The 14,016-nt window shown below is 36.7% G+C and overlaps 1 protein-coding gene across 1 annotated transcript in view; it reads right to left on the reverse strand.

The window, feature by feature from the left end:
- Window positions 1-4,712: 4,712 nt before the first annotated feature.
- The window catches only part of SYAP1 (synapse associated protein 1), a 17,528-nt gene continuing 8,224 nt past the window's right edge, over window positions 4,713-14,016 (reverse strand). Inside the window, exons 6-9 of the mRNA XM_027638263.1 lie at window positions 13,156-13,301; window positions 9,992-10,050; window positions 8,849-8,996; window positions 4,713-7,290 (exon numbers count right to left, since the gene is read on the reverse strand). Of these exons, the coding sequence (XP_027494064.1) occupies window positions 7,163-7,290; window positions 8,849-8,996; window positions 9,992-10,050; window positions 13,156-13,301 (481 nt within the window). The 3' untranslated portion in view covers window positions 4,713-7,162. The remainder of the gene's footprint in view (window positions 7,291-8,848; window positions 8,997-9,991; window positions 10,051-13,155; window positions 13,302-14,016) is intronic.

A 14,016-nucleotide genomic window follows, 5' to 3' on the forward strand; every position in this document is an offset into this window, starting at 1 on the left:
TACATATGTTCCTGCCTTTCAGGGAAATAATCCCACTTCCCATGTCGTATATGGCGGGAACTTTAGAGTTGCTGAAAAAAAATATCACACTAAACCTCCCTAAGCACTTGTTACTTTGGAAAATAGGTCAAGTGTCAGTGTTGAATAAAGTAACTTCGGTGAGGCAGTACCTGCTTAAACGATTTTGTCCTTACATCCTAAATCTATACTTACCAGAACAATTCAACTGTTAATTTCAAGATGAAAAATAATTTTACATTTTTGGGTATCACTCTGATCTTTAGATGGGGATTTTGTTCCACAAAATAACACTTGCTCTTTTACAAACATGCATAATACTGGTATGATTCTTGGAAAAAGAAAGAAGGATCCCTCCTCTTCCCTAGCAGAATTTTGATGTTTTGGGATTTTCCACATCCATCCCTTCCATTAGAGAGTAGCAAGAGATCCATTGAAATATGGTGTGCTTGATCCCAGGTTGGCTCATACAATCCTTAAATAGGGCTTTAACATTATTTAATTTCCCCCAAGCATTACTTGAAAGTATATATATGTAGCAAAATATAAATTACTTCTGTACTCTCCCCCTTTCAGGCACTTTTTGGCATAGAAGAAAGATTAATTAAAAATCTGAGCTACTTTGAGAGAGAATGGAATAAAGACACAAAGAGCTGTTGCTGGCTGGAAGCCTTTACTGTAATAAAATTCATTGTGAGGCCTATTTTGGTGAGTCTGAGTGCCAGGGAGGTTAGCATAAATTATGCAGCAGAAGCAAACACCAGACCATTCTGTCAAGGGGGAGTTTTCTTCAAAAACTATCAGATGTGAGAGAATCTATTTCCAGCAGTAATTCTTTTCACACATGAACTGTCTGGGTTCTGATACAGGGACACAGATCAATTATAATTGTTTTGTGAAGAAAGAGACTCTTCCTGGTAAGTCAGTTTTCTAGAAGGTTCAGGTTTTTTTGAGGATAGCTGATGAAGGTACAGTGAGAGAGGTACCATCAGCTTCACAACTCAGACACAGACCTCTGGTGCACTGGTTGCCTGCTGTGCTCGTGTCTTCTCAAGAACACACATGTGAAATTGAATGAAAAGAAATTACTTTTAGTGTTTTCAATTACATTTATGGTGCTATCCCTATGTCTCTTTTTGTGTTTCTGTGAACTGCTTTCCCTCAAAAATGCACTTACCAACGAAGTGCATGTCAACAGTACTGGAAATCTGTATTCCACTCCTGCAAGTAAGTACATGTACTGAGAGGAGGTTGAGAACATATTTTCAGTTGTGCCCTGTTAATGACCTTGCTGGAGATTGCTTGTGCAATCCTACACACTAGGAGCTGCCAAGTAGGTGTTCCACCCAACTGGCCATTGCCAAGAAGGCGGAGTGGTCTCATGTTTTCACAGGCAAGAAGCTGAAATTTTAGGAAAATAAGCTCTTTTTAATTATTATTTAAGATAGAGCTAAGTATCCCTTAGTAAAAATCTTTAGTCATCAACTTTTTACAGTTCTTTTGGGTAGTCTATTTTTATGAACTACATCCATGTTACATCTTTATCACCATACTCAAGAGCAGTCTGACTTCATGAGTGCTGTACATGTGTCAGCCAGTCTGACACCTCTCTTGGATACTTCACCACCCTCACTGGGGGGGGGGGGGGGGGGGTGGATGACAACTCCCAGGCAACTGGGTGAAAAATGAGTTCCTTCATTATGTTTTAATCAGATTAGTAAGGTGAAAACTAGAACTAGATGCTCAAACCTCTAAACAATGACAATTGAGCAACTGTGAAATAAATATACTATTTCTTTTCTTACATGCCATGCAGTCAGGGAACTACTAAAATGCAGTAACAAATTGTCCTTTTCCCATGATTATTGTGATAATTGCTTTTACTGAAAGTTTGAAGAAGCTCTGGACTACTAGAATTGTTCTTGGAACACTTCCCTCCTGGTGAAACCATGACACTGAGTAGGAACAGTAATTCTTCCAATGGAACTTCTCACAGAATGACTAATCAAAAATTAAAATGAAGGCAGGAAGAGAAAAAGCAAACAAACCAAAGATCCAACTCAAATCACCACTCTTCTACTTCACAGGATTCTAAAATTCAGTGATGGCTACTAGGGAAATTGCCTGGAGCCCAATGTGGACAATACTGGAAACATGTGCTTGGCTGAACATACCATGTAGCTATAAATAAAACCAAACAAGATGCCAGGGTACGTGTAGAATGGGATGAGGAGTAATACAGAAAATGAAACCAAGATGTGTCAGCTGGGTGGTGCTTTCTCTTACATGCATCATGCATGTCACACATCCCTCCCAGAAAACAAACTCCAAACGTGAATGAGCTCTAAGGAAAGTTGCCACAAATTTTGTGTGGTATATGGAAGAATGCCCCCCTTAAAATATGATATTAAAATATCCTATCCTATCCTTTTCTCCTAGTATCACTCTTACAGCAGCACCTTTCATCCACCCAACACAAGATGGTCCTGAAAGTCTTGTTACACATGATACAGGATGAAAGGCAGTGATGATACAGCTCATCCAAAACTGTTTGATGTTTAAATTGCAGGCATCAAAGTCATGAATGGGCATAAGGCCATCATTAAAACATTTCTGAAGTAAGTGGGACAAGAAGCTGGGTATAATCAATTCATTCTCTGGCCATTATTTGATTGTGAGGTAAATGGGGCTCATTTCTCCTTGGGAAGGAGAGGAAATGCAGAAAAGCAGTGGTTTTATCTGGCTCTGAAACCTTCACACTTCTGCTGTATGGAAACCATAGCCAGGAGAACAAATAAATAAAAGCAACCGCATAATTAAAGTTTTGTGCGTGCATACAAATAAAAAAACTCCACACTAAGCATGGTTTTCTTTAGAGCATCATGTATCAAAGCATGCATCAGTCTTTATTCTTCTAATTTTATATATTACCCTGAACTAAATGCATTTTTCTTCTGTCTTTCCCTAATTTGCCAAATAACCTATCTGCCCATGTAGTTTTGAATTAAGTATACCTTCCAAGTTTATCTGCAGAGGTTTGTCATAGATTCATGAATTCCTGAACTAGCAAAGGAAAACAAACGTCCCTAACCTGTGCCATAATGAAAACCAGGCTTTTAGGAAACAAAGCAAGTGATTCCATTTTTACAGATAATTTCTACAAAGTGCTGTCTCATTAAAAATGATAGTGTGACAAACTAATGCTAATTATTTTGGTTGCTCCTTGTGTCACAATGGTATCTAGTTAAAAGTAACAGCTGAACAGGAAAAGTACATTATCATTAATATTTTTAAATATATTTAGACACATTAATAAATGTGGGTTTGCATATATATACATCCTCTTTATATATATATATATATGTATATATATAAAATACTGGGCTATACTGAGAATAAAATGAAGCCATGAGTGTCTTCTGATGTTTTTGCAGAAATTGTTGTTTTCTCCAATAGTTAACTTTAATATATACAAAGAAAATATAGCAAGACATTAATTGACTGTTACTTGCCATTTTGTTTAAAAAAACTGGAATGATGATCTAACAACCGCCCCACCCCACCCCCCGAGAGACCCCAAATGTTTCAAACAAAGGAAAAATAGCATCAAAAATGAGTATTTGGAAGAAAAATCTACTAATGGGTAACAGTATTTAGGGCTAGGCTACTGCACTGTTGTTACAGATATATCAGTCAGCACATACTGAGACAGAGTATCAGGCCAGACAGTTAATCTTCTAAACTCCTGCTGTATTGAAACCCAGACCATTGTCAAGGTGGTTCTTCACACTGGAACAGTACAACAACACTCCAGACACAGCCCATGGACTGTGGGCCCAGTGTGGCTGCTACTGCTTGGCAGTGCTCTGAGGAGTAAGCAGACACACTTTGTTCCTTTCTATGAAACAGCTATTGCAAAGTAAAAGTCAATAATGTGTGAGGGGCTGACAGTTCAAGGGTGCATCTCACAGTCTGGTGACAGGCTCCTGCACATGCGGTTATTCTTTAAATGCATGAGGTTAAAATACTGTAGCGTCCTGCGCTACAGTACTGTACACCACCCCACCAAGCAAACACCAAGATCACCAAACAGCAAGGAGGAAAAAAAATACTGAAGAAACAAACTAAAAAAATCCAAAGTTTACTAAAACAATGCAGGTTAACTGTGAAGAGAACAGCTGTAAGTGATTGAATAAAAATGTAAGGGAACTTTTCGCTACACTTTTCTTATTCCAGGATTTTACAATCTTTCCTCTTCCTCATCCTCCAAAAAAATTCCATATAGGTATTAACTTAAACCAACTGGACTAGTAATTTAATAGCTGAAGAGGATTCTTCAGTGCACAGAAGATCTGGAGATGTTGGCATCTCAGGAGAAAGCTGTATCACCATTCTAACCTAACCTACATGATTTCTGGGTAATCTTTTCCCTGTTTCTAAAAGATTAATTCCAAAATTTGCAAGTTCAGCTTCTAAGAAAACTTGTTAACAATCTTTTTGATTGTTTGTTTGCTTCTCCTCAATGTTTTAAACAACTGCACTTTCTGTCACATTGTATCCACAGGATGGTGTGATTTACATTTATTCTTGGTTTCTTTTCATTTTGTCATTGATTTCATACTGTTGTGTTGCTGGATTTTAGCATCTGCACCATCCCAGTGATGCTATTAGGAAAACACCAGCACACTTGCTTATATATATACATGTATATATACTATTATGACACATTTGGGCTACAGAGGCATACAATATTCACAAAGAACGTGAAGAAGTCTACCTGTGTTCATCTCATGTGACAAGTGGAATGCAGACACTTTCCGTCTTTCCATGTAGAATAAGAACTGCTAGGCACTTGTAGCACCTGTCTATATGAAAAGCATAGGGCAGGCCTGAAAACTGCAGAATTACACAAAACTTAGTTCAGTTTTACAGGTTAAAACCAGATATGCATATTGGAAAATATTAATATGATATTTGATAAGAGAATTTAAATATCAGAATTCTAGTCAGATTCAGCCTTGCTACATTATTGCCTGTTTAAATGTAAATTCAAATAGCAGGTTGGTTTATTTTTTTCATAGACATGCTTTTCATGGAACTAAGAAAACAAAGGTTTTATATGTAGGAACCATTTTCATGAGAGATGAAACCACTATACAGGTTATGCTTACATGAAAACAAACATGAGGCTTCATGTACAAACCCCATGCAAATAAGGTAATAATACATCTGAAAACACTAGGAATGATCAGGCTTATTTTTAAGAAAGAGGGCATTCTGAAGATTGCCATTTGGAGATTTTGAACTCTTAGTCATCCAGGGAAGGCTTGCCACTCTCAGAATAGAACTGCCCATCTTTTTAGAAGGTGTTGTGTCAAACTGTACAGTACACAGATCCTAATATCTCCAGTTTAAATCTATAAGCAGTTGAATTTGTCAAGAGTAACCATTAAGCTGTGAATAGTCTCATTTTTATGAGCGTAACAGATTTAACTTTTGTGGTCTTTAATTAATCCTAGATATAAAAAGCCTCTTAAGTACCTCTTATTTACCTTATCTTTTGACGTATCTCACATCTGTTTACTAAGTGAAAAACACTATAAAAATACAAATTCTGCATAAAACGGTTTGTAGTTGAGAAAGTACGTGGCAATGAACTAATTTGAGAAGCCAAATATACGCAGGTTTAAAACAATTCCTTTTGTATACTGAGAAATACAGGAGAGCTTTCTGTCCAAGTTGCTAATGGAGACAATTTTAAATAGACCTTTCTTGCGGTAACAGCAGTTAAAACTACTTAGCTCTTTTCAATTCCCACGGGATGAATATTGACTGAGTAATTACAGCTATAATCTTTTTCAGTCTCTTTACAAAAGTTTTCTGCAGAATTATGTCATTAAGACAGAGCTTACTGTATGTAACATGCCTATAATTCAATTGTGCTTAATGGCTCCAACCTACTTAATTTTACCCATTTTCCTTTGTATTTGGAATTTCATGAATGTTTTGTCACAGAAGTTTATGAAATAGATGACAAACAGAACATCAAATTTTCATTTATATATATGAGGATACTGACTTAATGGTAAAACTACAGGAAACATCTAGATGCCTACGAAGATTCAAAAATCTTTTAGAGAAAACCCCCCATTTTTTAATTTAAATTCCACGTCTTAAGCACTGTGACAATGTATATTTTTGAAATCTGTGTAAGTCTGAAGTATGCTTGCCTCTCACTCTGCCCTCCTTCCAAATAAAAGAGACAGTTTTATACATATCTACAGTATTTAATAAAGGTGTCCAAACCAGCAAGTTTTACATAAATGTTTCAGCACTTAAAGAGGAACATTTAATTTGCTCTCAGCTCAGACAGCAAAATTAAATGGAAACATAACAGCCTTCTGCAGAGAGAATGCATTAAACTATTTCTCTCTGTGGGGAAAGGCAGTATCTTAATATGATGATTTAACAAAAACAAATTTAATTCAAGCAGTTAATAATTCTATCCTTATTTAAATGCTTAAATGTTTGCCACCTGACTGAAAAATAATCAGCTTCTTTTGGAGTCTGCATTAGTATTTTTTAACAAATCATTGTAAGTTATTCAATAGGGTTTTCTACAAATTGATTGGCTACATACATTAAGGAAGTTAAATACACATGAAAGCTACCAGCTACAAGTACCTCAAAAATAGTACACATTTACAGATTATACAGGGATCAGAGTGCAAATGTCAAGAGAGAATTGTTTTCAAGGACTAAGTTACTTACAACACCCATTTTTACATCCTAAACAGAAGGCTGTAGACAAAAAAAATTTGATTCTTATATTTAGAAATCTCTTTGAAGAGCTTCTTGACCACCTAAAAACATGAACTGTTGCTTCATGTATTAATGTTATCACTTTTAATTATGGCATATAACTTGCAGTGTCTGCCTCCTCTTTTTTTCTTTTGAAGAATATAGAAGTTCAGAAACTGCTCATATAAAGAACAGAAATACTAGTTGTATTCCCATATGGAATTATAATGATTTTAGATTCTTTTATGTCTTTTGAAGATATTTCTGTAAGCAAAATATGAAAGCAGAAATCCATGTCAGTCTTCAGAAAAAGCTTTGGGTTATAGTAAGTTTGTGAAAATGCTTAATTTTCTTCTTGCAGCATTTCTTCTATTTCTTTATCCCAGTTTTCATCACGCTTTTCCGATTCTGTCACCACCTCATACTCTTGAAGCTCTTGTTGTAATTCCTTTTCCCAATCAGCAGTTTCTTCTACAAGAGATAAATAAAGTGTAAGAATTTAATGTTGCTTATTGTTATAAAAGCAGATGAATTTGCAGTGCACCTCTCTTGTATTTCCTAAACTTTATTGGCAATTCTCCTTAAAAACTAAAGAAACTTCAAGATCAGAAATTTCACCTTCTTATTGATCACAAGTAGGAATTAAGTAATATATAAGTCTATATTCCTATGTGCCTACTATAATAAAGATCTAAAAAGCAAATACATAGCTGTTATAAGCATCCCTTTGCAACATCATTTCCTACAGTCTTTCAGTCTGCTATCAACTGAATCAAGTTTGCACTTTTAAATCTCCATAAAATATGAAGTTCATAAATGTGTTTATATACTGCTATGAAAAAAAAAATAAGATCAAATGCTGTGCCTAATTTAAAACAAAGAAGCAGGTATTCTCCTCACTGGCATTTGTAGCTAGGCAAGCTCATTTAATCAGGGTTAAAGGTAATCATATTTCATACTTCAGGGCAAAAAATGAGTCAGAAGGCATTACAGTGTTATTAATCTCTGTTTTAATTAGCTCTACCTATCATAGGCAAGAGTGTGGGGGAGGAGATGGGTGTTTGATGTTGGTTAGTACTTCAGCCTAGATACAAAGGTACGCAATTCCATAGTCCAAGTCAGTAAAGCCAGCTGAGATTTCTCTGAACAAATAACACATTAGTGACTTACTGAAACACTTTCATCAAAGAAATAGATGCAAGAATCTGATTTTACTCATAACAATTCCTCAATCTTGGCTATGTATCGGAAAAAAAAAATTCAGAAAACAAAAGCATCCAAAGCACACTGTAAGATGAATTCTGAAAATTGTGGTGAATTACCTCATAAACATCTACATATACAAGTGTCTTCATAGCAAATTGTTAATTGTGTATGGTCAGAGTTCGATCATCACAGACTGTTTTTTATGCTCTTTACACTAATATTAGTTCTTCTGAATTATTTTAAGTATAAGCTCCACCTAATTTCTTCTCATCATTCTCGGAACTATTTGTTAAATTTTAAGTGTTCCAAATGCCTCTCAACCTTTTAGAGCAGAGGCCTCTGCAAGTTCATAGTCTGGTGCAAATACTGCCTTTTTAGCTGGTGCCACAAGAAGAAAACAGAGCCTGACTTCCAAATACTGTACTGTACCTACAAGGATGTCAATTTAAAGGAAACAAAAAACTGTACACATAAGAACCAATGAAAGAGAAGGCAGGGAAAGGAGGAGATACACAGGAAAAAATGCCCCATACTCACTTTCATGGAAGAGCGACCTAAAATTTTTAGGTGCTTTGGATTTAAACCCCTCATAGCTAACATTCTGTGTAAGATGTGGTTTGATTGTGGTGAAAATTATAATTAATTTCTGCAATCTCTCACTGTATACACTTCGAAAAATTTGCTAAATTCTCATTTCATACACTTCGAAAAAACTGTCACAAATCTACTTCTCTAAATTGAATTACAACTTTTTTTTTTTTTTTTTAAATCAGCCTTTCCTAGAATTGCTCTACTTAAGACACAGAGGTAATAATAGTTTTACCTTCTACTACTGAAGTCTCTTCTTTCTTTTTGTCTAGCACTAGTTGTTCCATTTCTTTTCTTAGGTCTTCCTGATTCAGATTACAGGCATCAAAAGCATCACTCACAAATTCTGATACTCCTGGACTTGTGGAAATCTCTTCCTCATCCTGCAGCAAGACAGTTTAGTATAAACTTATCCAGACAGGGTAAGAAATGTCACCAACACATATTTCCACTCATGTGACTGCTTTTAAATAGAGTCAGCAAAAACCAAAACAAATGTGTTTTTCTGACAACTATTTTTCTTTATGGGATACTTTGCTTTAAGAGTATTTTTGTACAGACAAAAACGTTAGATAGTTGTACTGAAAATGATCTGCTTTACATCCTAGGCTGCCTTTTTGTGTTCACTTAACACCTTTAATTCTGTTTTTGTAATCTTCAGAAACAATAATAAACTCATAAGTAGTTTACAACAGGACCTAAGATTAACACTAAAAATTTGACCACAATTAAGTAACAGTTTTCTAGACAGGAATAAGATTAAGAGAGGACTGTTCTTTGAAATCTTTGTAGCTTAATTTATTCCCCTGCATATTATTGGCAAGTGAATGCACAGCTCTGCTTCTGCCAAGAGTGTTTTCTGGCACTGATTTTACAATCCAGAAATGAACAAGGGTCATTACATGCCTATGGTACAGGTTTCTGCAGTATCAAGTAAAAGTGCAATAAAACAATGTTGCTATTGCAATGCATCATTTAGATTTCCTATACTCCAGCCTGACCACTGCTGAAGAGTTGGACAGAACATGGCACATAAGTACATTTTTATGTAGATACTCCTCATGTCTAAATACAATGCTAACCTTCTACTCCAAACATTTTGGAAATGTCACTCTTGGGAGGAAAAACATATCTCATTATAATGTGCAAGATACTAATGAAAGCATTCTTCAGATAAATTACTGTTTCTTCTAATGAAAATCAGTTTCAAGATTATACGCTAAAAATTATCATCACAGCAAAAGAGCAGCAGGTTAGGACTGTCAGATACTATATTATTATGGTTTCACAGCAAAACTTACTCAAATGAATGCATAATTACCTACTAAGGAACAGCTTCACATATTAAATACCAGATAAAATATACCAGCATTTTTACCTCTTGAGATTTTATTTGAGGCTTTATTGTAACAGGTGGTGTTTTCGGTCGTACTGTTTCTATCAAGGGGGAGAGAAAAAAAGGTAGATTACATTTAAATATGTAAAAATATCATTTAATCTGTATGTCTATTAAATATACAGGGAAATATTCCATTTTAAGATTTGAGGAATCCTGGTGGTTAAAGGCTGAATTCAACCATAGGTGAAGCATTTCAAACAACAAAATGGAAGAGAAGCATTTTACTATTCTTAATTAAGGCAAATTTAGCAAACCATTTCCTCAATATGACTCCAAAGTTAAGAGACAGGAACACCTCTGACATTCAAAAGGATCCAAAAAATCATGCAGATAGGAGCAGTTGGGAATCTGAATGTCTTCTATAAAACACTTACAGATGGCACCACATGCCACAAGATCTTTCAAGTTACAAATAAGTAGACTTGGTCATGAAATTCAGTTAATGTCTACCACAGAAGTTCCCAAACTCCCCTGGCTGGGTACTACTACTACTGACATGGCAAAGGAAGTCATTGAAAAACATAAACCATAGGATCCGGTTCAAATTTCCCAAGAAAATTTGCTGTGCATTCTGTATTTAGTAGCATGGTGCTAGAAGACAATGACTGTTTACAAGCAAGGATACATCATCTTCCTGGCAGGTAAAGGAACATCCCAACTTTCTTCCTTGTGCAACTATCAGGGTAGAGTTACAAAACAGAGCCAGGCGGCTGCAAGAACAATTAACACCCAGGGCAAGTTATGGTAGCAATGGGCTGCTTGCTTAGCAGTTCTGCTTGTTTAAATATGCAAAGCAGCTCTGAGCTCGCAGCTCTGCTTCCTGCCGTGTGCCCAGGTGGACTCCTCCTGCTAACTCAGCAATTTCAGAACAGGGAATTTCTTTATGTTTACTTTTTAAAATTAAGATCAGTTTTAATTAAAATAATTTCCTAATTGGTAGCTATCACTGCTTTTACAGCTCATCTACTCAATGCCCACTGCTTTGTCCCATCCTCTCTCTTACACTAGAATGTGGAACATCTTCCATTTGTATCTTCTTTTTTCCTTTCACATCAACCATGCCAATTTAACCTTCTGAAAAGAGCAGCCAAGGAGGAGACAGAGAGACATAAGAATGGAAGGCTAACAATTCTATTTTATAGACAGTCAGCTTTAAGAAGAAACACTGAACATTATGAAGAATTACCAACAGGCAATTACTTCCAGTTTTAGCCTCTGATTAGGGAATCCAACCTTCAAAAAGGTTACTTAAGCCAAAAATAACATGGATGATTCAGAGCTTCCCAAATCTATGCAATTTCTGAATGAAGCAAAACATGTATTTACTGCAGCCTAGTATATGTTATCTTTTCCATTACAGAACATAGAGTCATTATGACAGTAAATCTATTTGCATGTCCTTCACTGTATGGTGGTCTAAACTATATGAGAGCCACAACAGGCCAAAAGACAGTAGCTTGGGTTTTTTTTAAACTGAAGATGTTTTGGTTCAGTCACAATGGAAATTCTACTAGAATCCAGCAACTTGCACTTTGACTGGCAATTTCTAAGGGTTTGGATGACTCGAACATTACATTTTTTGTTGTTCAACAGGGTCAGATGCCATCTCTCCTGTAGAGTTGAGACACTTCAATTAAAACACCCATAGTTTTGGACAGCAGATCACTGTCCTGAATAAAAGAAGTGGGAATTGGTGCCTCTTGGTTTGCAGTAGATGCTGGAATAGCCTGTCTTCTCAGTGCTCTTGGATATTAACTCAGAGAAAACTACTTTTTTCACTCTAGATGGGGACCTTGCCTAGGCTGACACAGGCACACTCCAAACAGAACCTACGAGAAACAGAATGAGAAAAACTGACAACAAAGGTGCACACACACACAAAAGCTTGAGGAAGCTACTACAGTCCTTTTCAAAAAGGTATCTTCCATGCAATATACAAGACCAGCTCTGAAATTTCATTTGTAACCTCCCCTTCATCCCAAGGTGCAGCTGCCAGTGTCCAAGGAGCCAAGGCCCAGCTGACTAATCTTAGCTCAAACAATGCAGAAAATCAGTAAGCTGTGCAAAAGACCCGTGAGAAAGCCTATAAAAAAATAAGGAAGGAGACATTAGAAACTGAGGTAACAGTAGAAAGATGGGACCATTGGCAGTGCAAGGACTCAAGAGGAAAAATACTAAGAAAGCTATTGTATTTGAAAGGGGTGAAAAAGAAGTCAACTTGGCAGTGATCAGCTGGTTGTCAGGCCACCATGTCCACGTGACAGGACATGAGTATTAATGGACTTCATGGATGACAACAATTTATTGATATTGGGGATATGAGAATCTGTTCCAGGGTGCAGCAAAAGCTTTCTCCTGCCCAATTTCTGCCCAGCCTGCCAAGAATCTTCAAGTGTCTTACCAGAGGTGGTGAGCCCACCTTAACTTAAGCTAAGATTTAATGAACTACTGGGTATCTTTTGCATCTTTGCCACTAACTGCTTTCTACTCTTTAAGCTGCTTATATTCCTGCTCGCAGAACTTGTTTGCATGCAGATAAAGAGGCACAATGGTTCATAAGAGGGTCAGTAAGAATCATCAGTATAAAATGAGCAATGTAACTAAAGACATCTATGTTGAAGTGGCTTTTTCATCTCAAGACTGAATCCCAGGTAACCTCCTGGTCCCCATTTTTTCCCATTTCTGTAATACATTGTGGGCCTTTCCACACCCTGCACGTCTCTGCCTCCATCACCACCAAAATTCTACCTCTGTATCGCTCGCTAATTTGTTTGGTCTGAGGGATAAGCAAAAGCCAAGAGCAAACTATATGCCAGCTGGCTGGGTTGGCTAGTTGTCTCACCAAGTGAATCAAGCCAAAAAAAGCACACCTGAGACCACTAGTGGTCATGAGCTGTTATAAGCCAAGTACAGCGTTTCTCCTCTTGAGAATTCCATTCCTCGGACAGTTAGCTGAAGCTGGAAAACAGCTTGAAAGCACTAGGAGCCTCTTCTTCCCCATGCTACACAAACACACCAAGTATGGTGAGGGAAGCCCTGATTTAATAGGAAATCCAGGATAAAAATTTGATGGCATCTGATGTATTCAGTGAGCATGCATGACAGTAAGTTAATGAGCTTGCTAAAACAAATGTTTCCAGTACCTTTCAGTTCACTATCCTCTTCTCTGCCTTTGCTCTCTTCTTTTCCTACTGCTTGCTGTTGAGCTGCAAGTGCAGTGAGTTGTGCAGACTGTTTAATTAAGGACACCCTGTAGAAATAATTTCTCCAAAACACCTCCTCCTTTACGCTAGAGAGAAGAAATAGATTTTGGTTACTACACTTGGAAATATTGTTCCTTTTACCATCTAGCAGTGAAATAAAATGAAATATGCAGAGAGAAGGAGTAGACATAGCTGCTATTTAAGTAAAAACTTAAAAAAGGAATTTGTGATATTACCACATTTTAAAAAAATCCATCATTGTAGAATTTCTTGATCCCTTACAAGGCAGTTGCAACAGACTTGAACATATAATAATAATGTTACGACTTTAGAAAAAACTTAACAGCATGCAGCAACACACAGTATGGAAAAATGTTATGCTATTCCATCTCTCTTGACAAATTATGTAAACTAACCCAACAAGCCAAACAACCCTGTTCTCTTTACTTCCTCTCTAAACTCAACATTCTGTTGTTGTCAAACTATGTTCATCTACATCTTCCCTAGACATCAGGTGGAACTGGAACACCTTTGATAGCAGAACTATTTCACTTAGCTGTACGTCTTTCAGTAACCTTTAGTAACTAGAAACTGACATCCCAGAAATGACCAGCTTTGATAAGTGGGAAACTATCCCATATTTCAGGTAACATTTCCCTCTGAAATCCCTCCAGCAAGCAAGAAAAGACCCGGCTTTAACCCAGAGGAAAAATGGTATGACCTGTGGGGAGGAAAGTATGTAGGTTAAGTGAGGGAGAGAAAGGGAGAGAAAGGGAGAGAAAGGGAGAGAAAGGGAGAGAA

Source organism: Corapipo altera, unplaced genomic scaffold (genome assembly GCF_003945725.1).
Source record: "Corapipo altera isolate COAL_440 unplaced genomic scaffold, ASM394572v1 0, whole genome shotgun sequence".
In the NCBI taxonomy this organism is placed as follows: domain Eukaryota; kingdom Metazoa; phylum Chordata; class Aves; order Passeriformes; family Pipridae; genus Corapipo; species Corapipo altera.